General features: G+C 45.8%; 1 protein-coding gene across 1 annotated transcript in view; it reads right to left on the bottom strand.

Annotated features, from left to right (window-relative positions):
* Positions 1 to 6,180, bottom strand: part of nyap2a (neuronal tyrosine-phosphorylated phosphoinositide-3-kinase adaptor 2a) — a 94,644-nt gene extending 88,464 nt beyond the window's left edge. The window contains exon 1 of the mRNA XM_056282943.1: positions 5,984 to 6,180. Coding sequence (XP_056138918.1) covers positions 5,984 to 6,180 — 197 coding nt within the window. The remainder of the gene's footprint in view (positions 1 to 5,983) is intronic.
* Positions 6,181 to 19,510: the final 13,330 nt, after the last annotated feature.

Below are 19,510 nucleotides of genomic sequence, written 5' to 3'. Positions count from 1 at the left end.
TGGGTTTAAGTCCCCAGGAAGTGGATTATCCCATCCGATACCTCTACGGCACAGCTCCTGAAGGATGCACTTTCCACTTAGGGTGAATGGAGCGATAAACCTCAGTGGATCGTGCAAGGAAGCGATGACTGACAAGATGCCACGGCGTGTTGAGGGCCTATCCAGTAAGTCGACATTGAAGCTGAAGGTGTCATGTTCTAGTGACCACTGGATACCGAGTGCACGTTCTGCTGGTGTAGCATTCAGAACAAGATTGAGTGGTTTGGTTGTTATTGCTCTTTCTGATGGGTCCATGGTATTCAGGACTTCTCTTTCATTTGAGCTGAATTTGTGAAGGCATAGACCTCCTCTTTTGCACAACTGTTGTGCCTCAATGATCAGGTTCTTGGCCCCTTCTATTGAGGGGACGCTGGTTAGACCAAAGGAGTTGAATCAAGTGCGACTGGACTTGGTATATATCCGTGAAGACGCTTCGCCTCTCATCCAAGAGGCTTCCTCAGTTCGTGCCTTTCTGACTAGACCAGACTAGCTTGGTCTAGTCTAGTCGACGAGAGGCCAGTAGGCACGCTCTCAGGCGGATGTACATATGTAGAAACTGAAGTCAGCTAGGACACGCATGCACGAGTGGCGTTCTTTGTTCCTGAATAAAGTTCTGTGACAAATTTGTCAATGTGCATTGGTTCTTGGATTGCATGCGTCCAAAACTGGTGCCTTTCAAATACCACGTTTTTCTTTGGCGTACAGTAATCTCTGAAAGCCTGCAATATGTGGTCCACCTGCTCGTCTTCAGGATCGGTCCTGGCTATTGACTAATCCGCCGACCAATTTGTGTGTCCCGCCATCTAGCGATGTCGCCATTACTGTGGTGGCAAGTAGCAGTGTTTGCTACTGCCTGCTAAGTGACAGCAGCATGGGTAGTTGGATTGACGACGTTAGACAGTGGCCCCCAGTTACTGATGAAGGTACCTTATGGATGGCGATCTTAACATTATTCAAATTGTACATATTAGTTAGATATCAGTTATGTCAATAGCCAGATAGAGAGGAAAAAAATACCACTTAATCATCCGCCGAATTTCAAGTGATGAAGTAACTAACGTTTGTGTAACTAGCTAATATGCCTACATGACTGTACTAGATAGCTAGCAAACATTCAAGGGTTGCATTTAATCACAGACCACTTATATTAGTAAAACGTTTTGAAAATACGAATGTATCTTTTGTAGGTATTCAAGAGTATTTAATTAATTCCACACATCTTGAGAGTGGTAGGAATAATGAGGCTGTGTAACAAATACCACAATAACTCAACAATACCACCCAAAATATTGTCCATTACATTACACTGCGTTTCATGTCATAGAAATGGCTTTGCACCAATCAAAATCAATTTAAAACTCATCCTTGAATATGCCACCCAAATCTTCTCGATATCACACAGCAATATGAGATGGAAAAACAACCCTTTGAGTGAAGAAATTTACACTTTTGCAAAGACTGTCGATTTTCTAAATCGATTCAGCTAACGTTAATTGATGACAAACTTTGACATAAAATGTAGCTAGTGTAACCCAGGTCAAGATAACCCAGGTTAACATAACCTACATATAATTACAGTTGAATCATGATAGACAAATAAATAAATAATTATTATTATTCATTTTGCAAATAAATAGTAAACAGTAGATACGCAATTCATGGTACCAATAAATTCATATTCATATTGTTGGTTCAGATTGCTATTTCTTAAAACGCAGCGCGTGCAGTGCTGATTAGCCAATCAGCTGCCTTGCTCGAGAGGGAGAAAGTTCCAGAACTAGCTAGGTTTCAGAACGCCAGGCAAACGGTTGAGAGAAGCCACCAGAACGAGAGATAAAAGATTCTACTTTGAAATAGCAGTGAGCTACAATTGTTTCTTTCGTTATCCAAGTTGAGTATTTTGTTGGTCTGGACGTTCTCCGGGCCCTGGGTTTTGTATTGTGTCCAAGTATCATCCAGGACTTGGTGAGTCAATTGCTAACTAGCCAAACTTTTCCGTTTTCAATGTCTGTGTGCACAGGCTAGTTAAAGCTCTAAGTAGCTCAGTTATGTTGTAGATTATATTTTGTGTAAAGATTATTGAGGAGCTACGTTTTTCTTTTGTGCAAACCGAGATGATAAACTAGCTACTTCCAGTTAGGCTGCAGCAGCAGCATGGTGTATTAGCACAGAAATTAAACTGCGTCACATTTTAGCGGTTGGTCGATTGACTTTGTCAATCGGTACTTCTGTTGTTTTCTTTTGATTATTTTATTGAGAGATATGTAAACTAATGTCTTTGCATGTGTGCTGTGCCTGTTATAATGCAGGCCAGGTTTTTTTGGATTGGGAAGGTCGCGCTTGGTGTTTCATACCCCAAGCTGGAAACAAGATGGCGAGCCACCCATAGGAGCCCTGCTGGATCCACGTGGCCTGTCTGCGGCTGCAGACAGCTCATTCTCAGGACAGTAGCCAACAGATTCGAGTACCTGGATTGTGGTAGGACTGACATTTCCAGTTTGTTACTGCAAAACGCAGTTGAACTCCGTGGACCAACAACGTACTTTCAAAAAAAGACTGATTATAGCCTACATTGATTATTGATTTTGATTGTTGATCTGATATTGTATTGTTAATTGCTGTATCGACTGAGTTTATTACTCATTCATACTGCTCATGGGGTAATGCAATTGTGTGTTACTTTTGGCATTCTGATTCACTGGTTAAGTAACTTAGGTTAATGGAAATTAGAACTGAAACTTAAAGGCCTAATAGAACAAAATAGAACATAAAACAAATTAACATAATTTGTCAACTCAAACAAGAGATAACTTCAAGTTAGAATTAAAATGATCCTAAATTAGAACTAAAATATCTACCTAAAATATCTGAAACTCAAAATAGTGGTTTAATAAGGGTTAAATCATAAAATAAGCGGTTTCAAGGAATTTATCCATTCTCACTGTGTTATTGTGTAATTGTTTACGTTTCTCTGTCTATGTTTACAATTCTTTATATAAAAACAAGTATGGCCTTTATAAGGTGGTAGTACCACAAGAAGAGTTATTCTCCCTTACTAACACTTAATGAATATGCTCTGTTCTTACATAACAAAACTAAAAGTATTAATAGTGTTAAATTACTATAAATTAAGTTTTTGTTACTTAGAATATGTTCCCCATACTAAAGTGACATCTTGATCATTACTAATTCACTAGTAATTAAGTTTTTTTATGTTCCCCATACTAAAGTGTTACCGAAAGCTCTTAGTTTTGATAAACAAATGAGCTCAGTCGTCAAAACAAGTTTGTTTTTTGTTTTTTTTTAATTACGACTTCTGGGGAAAGTAAAGGCCTATCTCCTCCAAATGATCTTGAAAGGGTAATTAATGCATTTATTACTTCTCATTTGGATTATTGTAACTCATTGTATGTTGGTGTAGCTTGGTCATTGCTTCGTCGCCTGCAGCTTGTACAAAATGCAGCGGCTCGCCTGCTGACAGGAAAGAAACCACACGATCACATAACGCCTGTACTAGCCTCCCTTCATTGGCTTCCTGTCTGTTTCAGGATCCAGTTTAAGATTTTATTACTTGTTTTTAAGTCTTTAAATGGGCTGGCACCATCTTATTTATCTGAGCTAATACATCATCATACACCAGTCAGAGCCCTCACGTTGACAAACCAGATGCTCCTACATGTTCCCAGATCCAGCCTTCAGAACAGAGGCCACAGAGCCTCTGCAGTGGCTACCACTTTACATAAGATCTGCTTTAACAAAGATTTTAACGTCTCTCCTAGAGACTTGTACATCTGTGTTAAAGACCTACCTCTTCTTGCTGGCATTCAATTCAAGTTGAGCTTGACACCATGCTTTTATTGTGCAAATATACTTTTATTCTTGTGTTTTATTGTTATATTTTATATTCTTTATTTTATTATGTTTTCTTTACATATGTTTTATGTTCATGTGTGTCACTTATTTTATATTGTATTTTAAGCTTGTGCAGCACTTTGGTTCAACTGTGGTTGTGTTAAAAGTGCTATATAAATAAACTTGATGTGACGACATTATGCAGCTGTATTGTTTATAAGGGTGGGACCCCTGCAGTCAGTTGAGACTGAAGAGGTCACCTAGATGACGGATGAAACGTTTCTCCTACTAAACTTTGTATCCAGTTGAACTGATTCAACTTGCTGAGATTTCTTCACCTGGATTATTGAGCATGGGATTATATCTAGGTAGTCATATAGTTAGTCAGTTGGGCCAAATATTTAACTTTAGGCACTATATTTTCATGTACACCAATATTGTGAAATTATTCCAATTTGGAAAATATTCGAAATAAGATAGGACCATGTAGACAGTATTATTATATCCACTCCATCCATTATCCAAACCGCTTATCCTGCTCTCAGGGTCGCGGGGATGCTGGAGCTTATCCCAGCAGTCATTGGGCAGTAGGCGGGCAGACACCCTGGAAAGGCTGCCAGTCCATCACAAAAAATACAGTACCATTAATGTGACTTATACACCAAAGTGAATTGTATTTTTCATCACATCACATTTTTTTTGCTGAGTGCGACTTATACTCTGATGCAACTTGCAGTTCAGGAGAAATGGTAGATTGTAGAAATGGTATCCATAGGCTCAATGCAACACTTGTTCACCAGAGAAAGAAAACTTGAGCTCTCAGTTGTAGGCACTTGTATGCTTTTGGTTTTTCTAGGTATAGTGTGAATGAAAGCGAGTGATACAATTTAAAAGTCTTGTCATCTTTTCAATTAAGGAAATTAAAATATTTTTAACTAGTGTTGCTTTTAACACGGTACAGTGCAAAATGATTGAAATACGATCCATTGGTAAAAATGTAAGTAACAAAGTAATTGTGCAGTCTTTCAAAGTCAAAGATAGTTGACTCTCCTAAAACGCAACAAAACAGAAATCTAGAGGGATGGCAAAAAAACAACAACAATGAATTATGATAGTCATGTCGAAACAAGGCTTATGTCAGAGTAAGCACATTTCAAATTAAACATGTAGAGCATAGACTTCCTTTGTTTCACTCATGGTGTTATGTGAATGACAATTTCACCACAAACTGATAAGTGTAAACTATGGAAGACTGACACCAATGAAAACACACGATATCTGAATCAAAACCACAGCCTGAGACCCCCTCCCCTTCTCCAGACAACATCGCACATGGCTCTTGGGAAGTGAGTGGACAGCATTACTGAGTAAAAATAGTGATGGAAAACATCATGTACATGGAGAGAAATAAAGACATCCTTCTGCCTAAACTGGATGTATTTTGGACTGTGGAAGAGGAAGGTCTTGCTTATATTGATTATTTTGGCTTGCAACCAACAATACAATCCCACATCTGCCGCCCAACGCACCTAGCTCTGGAGGCATCTACAGATGCTCAGGAGCTCATCATCTCATGGTGTGCCGGTAGTGGAAAGTGGACACAGCAGTTCGAACACTTCTTCGAAACAGTTGATCAGTGCCCTCCCTTGTGCTGTCATAGTCTAGGTTTTGTTGCAGCTCTTGCTTTGTCTGAAGCTATTCAGGAGGCACACCAGGCTTTATCAGTCCCACAGTGGGCTTCTCTTCAGCCTTTCTTGCAACTCCCTCTTCCCCTCATTCGAAATGGGTGAACTTGAGCACTTATAAAGGCGTAGGTCTTCTGGGGAGAAGCTAACTTACAGTCCAATATTGCAAAACAGCTGAATACAGGCTACAGTAATAAACCACAAACACATCACTATATCCAGATGGTCAAACATAGGCTAGATTGAGGTGAACATCTAACATGGTATGCTTTTGAATAACCATTATCAGGATATTGTTGTGTATGTAAATGCAGTCAATGTCAGCACTATCAAGGCTCCAGACAGAAGGTTGCTGTATTGGAATTCAGCCATAGAAGCCAGAGATCAGGGTTGATAAGGGTGCTTACCTCTTGATAGCCTCTTCTTGGCATTTCTTTTTTGTGTGTTTTTCTTGCAGGTATGCCCAGTTGGTCTCGTTGCGAACACGGTCGCTCTCCCTGGCAATGTCTGAGGCATTCTGAATAACCAAGCCATCATACGTTCGAAGCCCACTGTCCTCCACATACTGAAAAAAAGTCTCCAAGGACTCCTCTTCTGAAGTCATGACTCCTCAAAAAACTGCAGTGAGGACAGGAGAGAAGAAAGGGAAAAGAGAGAATTTTGATTATTTTTAATGTCTTTTAAATATGATATATAACCTCTGGTAGAGGACCTGAGCTTGAAGAAGACACACTACCCGAAAAAGGGTGAGAGGAATATATATATATATATATATATATATATATATACACAAATAACTTTGTCAAGTAACAGCTGATGATTGCTTATGGCATGAAAGAGGCTCGTACTGTCTCATAAAGAATTTACTTGAATCACCAGATTTTATATATATATATATATATATATATATATATATATATATATACACACACACACACACACACACACACACACACACACACTATGTACAAATGTATTGGGACACCTGGCCATTACACCTACAGGAGCTTTTATGACATCTCATTCCAAATCCATAGGCATTAATATGGAGTTGCCCCCCCCCCCTTTGCAGCTATAACAGCTTCCACTCTTCTGGGAAGGCTTTCCACAAGATTTTGGAGTGTGTCTGTGGGAACTTTTGCCCATTCATCCAGAACAGCAATTGTGAGGTCAGGCACTGATGTTGGACAAGAAGACCTGGCTCGCAATCTCCATTCTAGTTCATCCCAAAGGTGTTCGATGGGGTTGAGGTCAGGGCTCTGTGCGGGCCAGTCAAGTTCTTCCACACCAAACTCACCCAACCATGTTTTAATGACCTTGCTTTGTGCACTGGGTCATGATCATGCTGGAACAGAAAAGGCAAACTGTTCCCACAAAGTAAGAAGCATAGAATTTTCCAAAATGTCTTGGTATGCTGAAGCATTAAGATTCCCTTCACTTCGGTCTAAGCATCGGCTTTGTGTTGATGTAGTTGCCCACTGGGGACCAGGGTTCACGCCTCAGTCTCGCCAGATCCGACTGTGGCCAGAGTCAATGAAGCAGCAACATTAGCAAATGCTGCTTCAGGAGGAGCGAGGAGTCGGCTTGTGTTCGTCACATGATATACATCTGTGTGTGTGCCGGGAAAGCAGGCGTTGGCTTGGTTCACCTTGTCACAGAGGTGGTGAGGCAATTGCTTCGAGATGCCGAGATGCAGATGGCGAATGCATACAGTACGAGGGTGGGTGTTTGATCTAGAATAGGGATCAATCGGCCACTAAATTGGGATAAAAAAGGGAAAAAAATCAGAAATAAATTTAGAAAAAGGTTTTCCCTTCACTGGAACTAAGGGGCCTAGCCCAACCCCTGAAAAACAACCCCATACCATCATCCCTCCTCCACCAAACTTTACAGTTGGCACAGAGCAGTCAGGCAGGTAACGTACTCCTGGCATCCGCCAAACCCCAACTCGTCCATCAGACGGCCAGACAGAGAAATGTGATCCGTCACTCCACAGAACATGTTTCCACTGCTCCAGAGTCCAGCGGCAGAATGCTTTACACCACTCCATCTGACACTTGGCATTGTGCTTGGTGATGTAAGGCTTGCATGCAGCTGCTCGGCCATGGAAACCCATTCCATGAAGCTCCTGGTGCACAGTTTTTGTGCTGATGTTAATGCCAGAGGAAGTTTGGAGCTCTGCAGTTACTGAGTCAACAAAGCGTTGGTGACTTTTACGCACTATGCGCTCCAGCACTTGTTGACCCCGCTGTGTGACTTTACGTGGTCTGCCGCTTCGTGACTGAGTTGCTGTGGTTCCTAAATGCTTCCACTTTTCAATAATACCACTTACAGTTGACCATGGAATATCCAGCAGGGAAGAAATTTCACGAACTGACTTATTGCAAAGGTGGCATCCTATGACAGTACCATGCTTGAATTCACTGAGCTCTTCAGAACAACCCATTCTTTCACACATGTGTGTAAATGCAGACTGCATGGCTAGCTGCTTGATTTTATACACCTGTGGCAATGGGTCTGAATGAAACACCTGAATTCAACGATTAAGAGGTGTGTCCCAATACTTTTGTACATATAGCGTGTGTGTGTGTGTGTGTGTGTGTGTGTGTATGCATATTCATCCATCCATCCCTTCATCCAGAAATATGGATTGTTAAGTATAAACACTGAAGTATATAAACAATTCACCAAAAATATATACATGTTGACATATGATGTTATTATATAGTAAAGTTTTAGTAGTATTTCAACAAACACTAATGTCATTCAATATAACATAATATGAAAAGATCAGGTAAAAAAAACTGGGTTAAAATGGGAACATAAGATGTAATGAGAAGAGTTGCTGTAAACAGGTGAACATCAGCCTGCTGTGTGGCTCTGTGTGTCTTCATGCTACTGGCCACAGGTGGAGATGGATGTCTTCACGCTACTGGCCATTGGCAGAGACAGATGTCTTCATGCTACTGGCCACAGGCGGAGATGGATGTCTTCACGCTACTGGCCATTGGCAGAGACAGATGTCTTCATGCTACTGGCCACTGGCAGACTGGCAGAGACGGATGTCTTCATGCTGTTGGCCACTGGCAGACTGGCAGAGGCGGATGTCTTCACGCTACTGGCCACAGGTGGAGACAGATGTTTTCATGCTACTGGCCACTGGCAGACTGGCAGAGGCGGATGTCTTCACGCTACTGGCCACAGGTGGAGACGGATGTTTTCATGCTACTGGCCACTGGCAGACTGGCAGAGACGGATGTCTTCATGCTATTGGCCACTGGCAGACTGGCAGAGGCGGATGTCTTCACACTATTGGCCACAGGTGGAGACGGATGTTTTCACACTACTGGCCACTAGCAGAGACAGATGTCTTCACACTACTGGCCACTGGCAGAGACAGATGTCTTCATGCTACTGGCCACTGGCAGAGACGGATGTCTTCACGCTACTTGCCACTGGCAGACTGGCAGAGACAGATGTCTTCATGCTACTGGCCACTGGAAGAGACAGATGTTTTCATGCTACTGGCCACTGGCAGACTGGCAGAGATGGATGTCTTCACGCTACTGGCCACGGGCAGAGACGGATGTCTTCACACTACTGGCCACTGGCGGACTGGCAGAGACAGATGTCTTCATGCTACTGGCCACTGGCAGAGATGGATGTCTTCACGCTACTTGCCACTGGCAGACTGGCAGACACAAATTTCTTCATGCTACTGGCCACTGCCAGAGACAGATGTTTTCACACTACTGGCCACTGGCAGAGACGGATGTCTTCATGCTACTGGCCACTGGCAGAAACAGATGTCTTCATGCTACTGGCCACTGGCAGACTGGCAGAGGTGGATGTCCTCATGCTACTGGCCACTGGCAGAGACATATGTTTTCATGCTACTGGCCACTGGCAGACTGGCAGAGACAGATGTCTTCATGCTACTGGCCACTGGCAGAGATGGATGTCTTCATGCTACTGGCCACTGGCAGACTGGCAGAGATGGATGACTTCATGCTACTGGCCACTGGTAGACTGGCAGAGACGGACGTCTTCATGCTACTGGCCACTGGCAGACTGGCAGAGACAGGCAGTTCTAATAAGTGAGTCAACTAGGTGGATTTATTGAAGGGGGGGAGTCTAAGAAGGGCCCCAGATTTAATTAAATATTGCAGGTTTTCTCTTCTCTGGAGTGCATCCATCTATCCATCCATCCATCCATCCATCCATTACCTGAACCGCTTATCCTGTGGTTAGGGTTGCAGGATGCTGGAGCCTATCCCAGCAGTCATTGGGCGGCAGGCGGTGAGACACCCTGGACAGGCTGCCAAGCTATCACAGGGCTGACACACACACACACACACACACACACACACACACACACACACACACACACACACACACACACTGTTACTGTTAGCATGTCAACATACCCAATAACCAAATCCTGGGCTCATATGGTATTTCCTACGCTATGATATCTGACACAGTGGTTATAATGAACTTCCAGAATTCTTCCAGGTAAGGGCGACTCCAGAGCATATGAAGCAGCTTGCCTTCAGTTATCTTACATCTCTGGCACATGGCAGATATATTCCCATCAATCCTGTGTAGCCTGTGTGGGATGAGATATGTTCTGTGAAAAATATTAAATTGCATTTGGCAATTGTTTTGTGGAAGCATGAACTGTCTGAGATCTTTCCAAAATATTTTGCCAGTTTGAGTCACCATAGTTGCATTCTAGTCTGTCTCCATTTTGCATTTAATAGACAACCTATCATAGATTGATAGATTTATATTTAGAATGTTGTATAGGGAGGATATCAGCCCCCTAGTGGAGGAAACTGGTATGTTACGCAAATGATCCTCTAGGGGTGTTTCATTTGGAATAAATGGGAAATCTATAGAATTAGCTTTGACCCAGTGTCTGATTTGAGGGTATTTAAAGAGATTGTGTCTTGGCAAAATAAATTTAGAAGATAATTGTTGAAATGTAGACCGTATATTGCCAATATATAAGTCTCCAACAGTTTTGATCCCATTATGGGACCATTTCTTGTTTCATCAGCTTTAAGATTTTGAATGTTGGGGTTATCCCATAAAGCGGTCTTTCTTAGTAATGAGATATCTATTCCCAAAATTGTGTGGGACTCCTGCCATGCCCCAAAGGTATTCAAAATTATGGGGCTCTTTGTGATTGACAAAAGGTTTTTCTTTGTGCCCAAGAAAGGAATTATTTTCAAAGGAGTAGTATTCAGCTCATGTTGTTCTATAAATAGCCATCTAACCTCATTAGAATCAGCATGCAACCAAATCCATATCGGCCATAACTGAGATGCCAGATAGTAGCATCTGCAATTTGGAATGTTTAAACTACCTTTAGCATAAGGGGCCTGGAGAGTCGAGTTTTACTCTAGGGATTTTATTTTGCCATAAAAATGAGGTGACAGCTTTGTTAAATTCATTGAAAAAGCTCCAGGGGGTACTCAGAGGGATACAAATAAAAAGGTAGGTAAGCTTTGGTAATACATAAATGTCAATTATTTTCACTCTACCAGTTAGGGACAGTGGCAAGTTGGTCCATCTCTGAGTGTCTGTCTTAATTTTCTCAGAGATTCAAATAGTTGTCTTTGGTGTTTTCTGATGTTTCTGCCCAGGTATTTAAAACCATAAGGACATACCTTCAGTGGTTCAGTGAGTGTTCTAATGTTCAAGTCCTGGGTGTTTAAAGGCAGAAGCTCACTCTTAGATACATGTATTTTGTATCCTGAGGCTGCACTATGTTATTGTAAACAATGAAAAACTGGAGGGACCGAATAAGCTGGGTCAGTTAGGTATGTTAAAACATCGTCTGCATAGAGAGATGTTTTGTGCTCAGAAGTACGACGAGAGGTTTTTCTTTGTGCGTTTGATACCAGAGATGTCTGTATTGGCTCAAATGGCAATAGCGAGCGGTTCGATGGCAATCGAAAATAACAATGGCGAGATACAACAGCCCTATCGGACCCCTCTAGAGAGCGAGAAATAGAGTAGTGTGGCGGACACTAGGGGCTATGCCTCTCACCCAGCAGGACTGTGAGCTGGGGGCGTGGTTTACGTTCCCGGGCTCGCCGGGGCAGGGTTGTTCCAGCTGCAGTTGGTTTTTGGAGTTGAGGAATAAACATCAAACTCGCCTTGGTCTCATGTGTTTTTCCTCATTCCTGCCACATTGGTGACCCCGAATTGAACATTTTTGGAGCAGAAGATGTGTGTGAATCCACTTCGGCCACGCCGCCTCGACTCTCACAGCCGGCCGTTCTCGCCGCGGCTGTGAAGCTCCCAGAGTTCTGGCAGAGCGACCCGGCCTCGTGGTTCCAGCATGTCGAGGCGCTGTTCCACCTGCGTGGAATCTCCGCGGACGACTCCAGATACTATCTGGTCGTCGCTGCGCTGGATCAGCAGTCCACACGCCGGGCCATGCAGCTGTTGCGCGCCCCTCCGCAACACGATAAATACGTCGCCCTCAAACATCCTCTGCTCCGGAGGTACAGCCTATCTACCGCAGAGAGGGCAGATAGAATCCTTTCCCTATCCGGTCTGGGCGACGGGACGGCTGTGGATCTCATGGACAATATGCTGTCGCTGCTAGGCTCAGACGAAGGTGGGTTCCTTTTCCCGCACGTTTTCCTGCGCCAGCTCCCGTCTCCTGTGCGCGCGGCTTTGGCTAACTCCCCGTGTCTGGCCGCTGGTGACTGCCGAGGTTTGGCTGAGGAGGCCGATCGGGTCCTGCTGGCTACCAGACGGTTCTCTGTGCAGAGTGTGGCATCGGAGCCTCTGCAGCCGACGTCGGAGGACGCGGACCCGGCAGTGGTGGCTGGAGTGACTGCCCGGAGACGGCGCGGGAGAGGCCTCTGTTTCTTCCACCAGCGGTTCGGCGGCAAGGCGAGGCGCTGCGTCCCTCCGTGCACGTTTGAGACGGCGGGAAACTCCAGGGCAGCGCTCAGTAGCAGCTGTGGGCGCTGGCGGACGTAGTGAGCTGCTCTTCATTAAGGACACGATGTCAGGAAGACGGTTTCTGGTGGACTCAGGCTCGCAAAAGAGCCTACTCCCTCCTGCTAAGATAGACAGGTCGGCCGAAGGCGGCGGCCAACAGTTAAGTGCAGCTAACGGTTCGTCCATTGCGATGTTTGGCACAAGGTTGGTGACTGTTTGCTTCCACGGGCGCCATTTTGAGTGGGACTTTGTAGTGGCCGCCATTACGGTTCCTATTATCGGCGCGGATGTTCTGTGTGCTAATGGTCTGCTGGTTGATGTTTTAAACCGCCGTTTAATTGATGCTGTGTCTTTCGCCACTGTTCCGTGCGAGACAAGGGGAGCCGGGCCGTTAACACACGCTAACTTTTTAGCATTAGGGGATGTTTTTCAGCGTTTGCTGGCGGATTCTCCATCGGTGACTCCACCTGCCTTTTCCACCGCGGTTACTAAACACGGGGTACAACATTTCATTCCCACTCTGGGGACGCCAGTTTTTGCGCGCGCGCGGCGCCTCGATGCGGTAAAATTGGCTGTAACTAAGGAGGAGTTCGCCATCATGGAGCGTCTGGGTATAGTGAGGCGTTCAAACAGCCCATGGGCCTCGCCGCTTCACATGGTGACCAAGGCGGATGGGTCGTGGCAGCCTTGCGGCGATTTTCGCCGCCTGAACAACGTCACCGCCAATGACCACTATCCCATCCCACACATACAGTACTTTTCCATACGCCTGGCAGGTACCACTATTTTCTCTAACGTGGACCTGGTGCGCGGCTATCATCAGGTTCCCGTGCGCGCAGAGGACGTGCCCAAGACCGCAGTGATCACCCCGTTTGGGCTTTTTGAGTTCATGCGCATGCGCCTTTTGGCTTGAAGGGGGCAGCGCAAACCTTTCAGAGGCTGATGGACTCGGTGTTGCGTGACCTTGCTTTCGTGTTCGTTTATCTCGACGACATATTAGTGGCCAGTCCGTCAGCTGACGAGCACCTGGCGCACCTGAAACAGGTTTTCCGTCGTCTGGACGAACATGGCCTGATAGTCAACCCGGCCAAGTGTCAGTTTGGACTGCCGGTGATTGACTTCTTGGGTCACCGCATTTCGCCGCAAGGCGCGGTCCCGTTGCCTTCTAAGGTGCAAGCGGTGGCGGAATTTCCCCGCCCGGTCTCTGTTAAGGCATTGCAGGAATTCTTGGGAATGGTGAATTTCTATAACCGTTTCCTCCCTCGCGCTGCCCACCTCCTTCAGCCACTTTACGAAGCCCTGCGGCTTAAGAAGGCTAACGACCCTGTCGACTGGACTCCCGAACAAGTCCAGGCCTTTGACGGAGCTAAGTGCGCCCTGGCTAACGCTGCCCTCCTCGCCCATCCCACACCCACGGCGTCCATAGCTTTAACAACCGATGCGTCTGACATAGCCGTGGGGGCTGTGGTTGAACAGCGTGTGGCGAATGCGTGGCAGCCACTCGCATTTTTTAGCCGCAAACTGCGAGATAGCGAGTGCAAGTACAGCGTTTTTGACCGGGAGTTGCTGGCGCTGCGCCTTGCAACCCGGCATTTCCGCTTCCTGCTGGAGGGTCGCCCATTCCGCTGACTTTTGCCATGTCCAAGGTGACTGAGCCGTGGTCTGCTCGTCAACAGCGCCACCTAGCGGCGATCTCCGAGTTCACAACGGACATTCAGCATGTGGCCGGGAAGTCCAACCCTGTTGCTGATTGTCTGTCGCGTGTGCTTGTGTGTCCTGTGCACCTCGGTGTGGATTTCTCCGCTATGGCTGCCGACCAGCCTAGTCACCCGGACGTCCTTGCCCTTAGGTCAACGCGTACCGGTCTCAAGCTAGAGGACGCTGTGATGCAGGAAGGCAGTCCTGCCCTCCTCTGCGATGTCTCCACCGGCCGTCCCCGCCCCGTTGTTCCAGTGGCCTGGCGCCGTCGAGTTTTCAATTCGATTCACTCCCTCTCGCACCCTGGAGTTCGGGCATCGGTGAAGTTGGTCGGTTCCAAGTTCGTCTGGCCTGGCCTCCGCAAGGACGTCAAGGGGTGGGCAGCTGCATGTGTAGCGTGCCAGCGCGCTAAGGTCCACCAGCACACTAAATCGCCCCTCGAGCCGTTTCCGATCCCGGCCAGACGTTTCGACCACGTGCATGTGGACCTGGTGGGCCCTCTACCTTCTTCACAGGGTTTTACGCACCTGCTCACAATGGTAGATCGGACCACCAGGTGGCCAGAGGCTGTCCCTCTATCCTCCACAACATCCTCGGATGTTGCACGCGCTTTTCTTTCCTCCTGGGTCGCCCGTTTCGGCACTCCGTCAGATATCACCTCAGACAGGGGCCCCCAGTTCGTGTCAGAGCTCTGGTCAGCACTTGCGCGATCCTTGGGTGTGCAGGTACACCGCACTACCGCGTATCACCCTCAGGCTAACGGGTTGTGTGAACGTTTTCACCGGTCGCTCAAGGCAGCGCTGCGCGCTGCGCTCTCGGATGGTAACTGGGTGGATCGTTTACCTTGGGTTATGCTCGGGTTGCGTTCGGCTCCTAAGGAGGACCTCGACGCGTCACCCGCTGAGCTGGTGCTCGGTCAGCCACTCCGCGTCCCTGGGGAATTTTTGCCTGGGAGTTCCGCTCCTCGACCCCGTCCGGCCATTTATCCTTTTTTGTCCGACAGCACTCGGGTTCCAGGCCCCGTTCACCACTGTTTTCCGCGGTCGTTCGTGCCTGCGGAGCTCATGTCGGCTCGTTTTGTTTTTGTACGGCATGATGCTCACCGCTCACCCCTCCAACCCCCATACGATGGCCCATTTCGGGTTCTTGAGACTGGTCCTAAGGGTTTTGTGCTAGATATGGGTGGGCGTAGGGAGCGTGTCACGCTTGATAGGCTTAAACCGGCGCACAGGGTGGCAGGCGAAGTTGTGTTTCCGGCCCAGGTTCCCCGTCGGGGTCGTCCTCCTTCCAGGACCCCGGCAGTGTCTTCACGGGTTCAGCGTTCTGCTTCTCAGCCGGCATTGGACTGTGTTTCACCTACTGTTTCGGCTGAGGGACGGCGCAGCCGTTATGGCAGGCTGCTTAAGCCTCCAGTGAGACACTAAGTTTCTTTCCAGGAGTCCCTTCTGGGTGTTCGGGGGGGGGGGGCTGTGTGGCGGACACTAGGGGCTATGTCTCTCACCCAGCAGGACTGTGAGCTGGGGGCGTGGTTTACGTTCCCGGGCTCGCCGGGGCAGGGGTGTTCCTGCTGCAGTTGGTTTTTGGAGTTGAGGAATAAACATCAAACTCGCCTTGGTCTCATGTGTTTTTCCTCCTTCCTGCCACAGTAGAGTAGAGATAGAATAGAGCATTCAACTGGCCACAAATTAAACCAGACGATGCTAAGGCTCTCCATAGTTATTCCTTGTTTCTCACTGGTTGAAATAATGCAATGCAAGATATTAACCAGCTTCAGGAAATGGAGCATCCCACTAATCTCAGGGTAATTGTCTCCAAGTTACCATATAAGATTAGAGAAAAGTGGAGAGCATCTGCTTTTGACATTCAAGAAATGAGGGGAAGTAGAGCTAGATTTTCAGATCTAGTCAGATTCATAAACAGACAAGCTAAAATGACTGCAGATCCTGTGTTCGGCGAGATAAAGGATGCTGAAGATAGAGGAAAACCTCAGGCAAATGCGAAAATGATCAGAGCATCTAGGCCAAAGGAGAGTACATTTGCCACAAGTGCAGCACCCACTGCAAATGAAGCCACACCTGAAAAAGGTAAAAACTATCAGAACACAATCAAAGCTCACCAGAAGCCATGTGCATATTGTGAAAAACAGCATACATTGGCAGAATGTCACAAAATCAGGAACCAGCCTTATAAGGAAAGGCTAGAGTTTCTCAAAGGAAAAGGTCTGTGTTTTTCATGCTTGACACCAGGACATTTGAGTAAGGATTGTAAGAAGAGAGCCTCATGTGAATACTGCTCAAAGAAACACCCAAGCCTGCTTCATTTTGCAAAAGAAGAAGAGAATGTTACAGTTGAGAACAGTCAGACAAACGTCACTGAAAGCAGTACATCCAATGAGTCAACACACGTTTCAGGTGGAACTTGTGGAACAACCGGGGCTGGAAAAGACAATCATGTTTTGTCTATTGTGCCTGTGTGTGTCAAAATAAAGAAAAGCAACAAGATAATAGAGACGTATGCGTTCATGAGTAATGGAAGCCAATCTACTTTCTGCTCCGAGAAGCTAATGAGACAGCTAAACATTGAAGGCAAGAAAACTCAAAACAAATATATTCCAGAGTTGAATGAAAATATTCCAATCCAGGAGGACTTGGAAAACTGGCCACACCTTCAACGGATAGAGCTGCCACACATAGATGCAGACATCGGACTTTTAAAAGGATATGACGTTCACAAGGCTATGGAGCTGTGGGAGGTTATCCACAGTGAGGATGATGGTCCATATGCAGTTCGAAAAGTTCTAGGGTGGGTCATCAATGGGCCTCTTAGGAGAGACTTTTGCATTACTCTGCCTGAAAGTGGGTTAGTGTTTCTGTGAAAAGTATTTCCATTGCCAGTGTGGAAAGTCTGTTGGTGCAACAGTTCAACCACGACTTTCCAGAGAAAGCTAGTGACGAAAAAACAGGAACTGTCGAGAGAAGACATTCAATTCATGGACTATGTCAATGAAAGAGTAAAAAAAGTTGATGGACACTATACGATAGGTCTTCCCTTGAAAAATAAAGCTGTTGAAATGCCTAACAACTACAGTGTAGCTGTGCAGAGAGCAGAAAACCTGAAAAAGAGACTTGTCAAAAACAAAGAGTTCACAAAGTGTCAAAACTGGATTAGTGGACCAGAGTTTCTGACAAAGGACAAAAAATACTGGCCAGCCTCACTTGACATGAAGGGCATACTAACGGATGATGTTGAAGTCAAAGCCACAGTGAGTGTGAATGCTGCAAATGTGCAAGAGAATCCACTTAACAAGCTCATTTGTCATTATTCAGAGTGGTTTTGTCTGAAAAAAGCAGTATCCTGGATGATGAAGCTCAAAGAACTGCTTCAAACACTGAGCTCACATCGGAAGTTTCTGATGTCACAAGCAAATGCAGATTGGAGTCATGGAAAGAAAACTGAGATGGTTACAAAACAAATGCAGAGGTTTAAGTCAACCATAAAGGGGACTTTGCTCACTGCTGAAGATGTTTGAAGATTCTAGCAATGATGGATAACAGCTTTACTTACAGATATTGCCACTCAAAGGGGTAGAAACTAGGTGATGGCTAATGATGGAGCATGAATATTGCTGTGTTGGTTGTCACAGGAAAAGGAAGTAGCTGAAACTGCGGTACTTATCTATGCCACTAGAAGGCAAAAGACTCAAGATAATGGAACTATGCCCCTAGTGGCAGGGAAGCTCTAAAAATAAAGGAAACCGTTTCATTACACTGATGTTGAAGATTTGCGTATTATTTCTCCTGCTCCTATCCTCGAGATCGACCAGTTTGTCTTTGGTGTAGCATAACTCCTTCTCCGTCTCGTCCAGGCCTTTGAGTGCGTCATGCACGCGTCCTTCCATTGCCTCGACTTGGTCGGGTAAAGTTGAGAGCGAGGTTTCAATTTTTGTGTGAGTGGTCTGGATACTGGCTGTCTTAGCGTCTCTCTGCTTGGGCAAGTCGTCTTTGCTTTCACGTTTTGCTGACAAAACAGCTTCGAGTGAAAGAGGTCCTTTCTTGTCGGTCGCCATTTTCGACGTATCTTGCGGTTCTGTTGTGTTAATATTTTTCGACAAAGTAGTCGTTTTCCTTCTGAGATTGTACCGTGGCATGAAACAGCCAGGAGAGTTAGTTGGTTTCTAGCTTGGGTTCAGCGTTTGATATAGATACTTGGAGTATAAAAGCAACTGTGAGGCTAACCCAGCGGAGCTCGCCTTTGCATGATCTACTTCGGTGCGTGCTAAACCGGAACTCTGATGAGCTCATGTTCTGATTGGTTGTGTTAACCTGTATAAAAACTGTGTACTCTGTGGTGCGAATTTCTCTTACGGGTGTTTTGTATATTGTACTGTTTGTACCTTATGAGCCACCGTAGGTTCAGCAGTGACGTAATCACGCAGTCTGGCGTGTGCACGTGTACAGTGTGTGCATGAGACCGAAAAAAATCTAATCTAATGTGAACTCTGTATAAAAGTGAATGCAAATGCATTGTGAAGAAAGAATATAAATTCACCGTCGTTGTTGAAAACAAGTCTGTTTATTTATAAGTACGCAAAGTGTAATCCGCTGAAGAAAAATGTAATGTCCGTAGACGCCTTGTCTTACTGACATAAGAATAATTCAAGAACGAGCCGACTTCGTAGGTTCTTAACTGTGTAGCTTTTACTAGCGTTCATCCGAGTTACAACCTTCATAACATGCGCTTCTAACTTCCTGTATACGTCACGCGCACTGCACGTACACCCGTGAGTAGGTCAAGTTAAACACGTGACCTTTCATTCATTACATCTCCCCCTCTAAGATGATTTTCTAACCTGTATATCACCCCCCTTTTCACAAAAAAAATAAAAAATCCCCCACAGTACACAAGTCCATACGCCACACAAATCCAGCCGGATTGCTGGCTTGCTCACCCTGCCAGAGCGAGTAACATATGGTGTGGAAGTTGGCATTTCTGCTGCTCGGGACTCATCCATGTTTCCACTCTCCCCTGGAGTGACATGGTCAGGATCCCTGCTGACAAAGGTGAGTGTTTTAGGTGTGGCCAACAGGTGGCGCCTGTTCCTTCTGTAATGTTCACCTTGAGCTGTCTCCACTATGTAGGATCTGGGAGTGGAGCTCTGACTGTGAACAACTGCTGGCATTGTCCATGTTTTCTGTCCATCAGGTTTGGTGAGTACTGCGTCACCCGAGTTCAGTGGGCGCAGTGTCCGCACGCCGTTCCTGCGGTTGTAG

This window comes from Lampris incognitus, chromosome 7 (genome assembly GCF_029633865.1).
Source record: "Lampris incognitus isolate fLamInc1 chromosome 7, fLamInc1.hap2, whole genome shotgun sequence".
NCBI classification, from domain to species: Eukaryota; Metazoa; Chordata; class Actinopteri; order Lampriformes; family Lampridae; genus Lampris; species Lampris incognitus.
The sequence above is the reverse complement of the archived record's forward strand: the minus strand, read 5'-3'. Positions and strand labels throughout refer to the sequence as shown.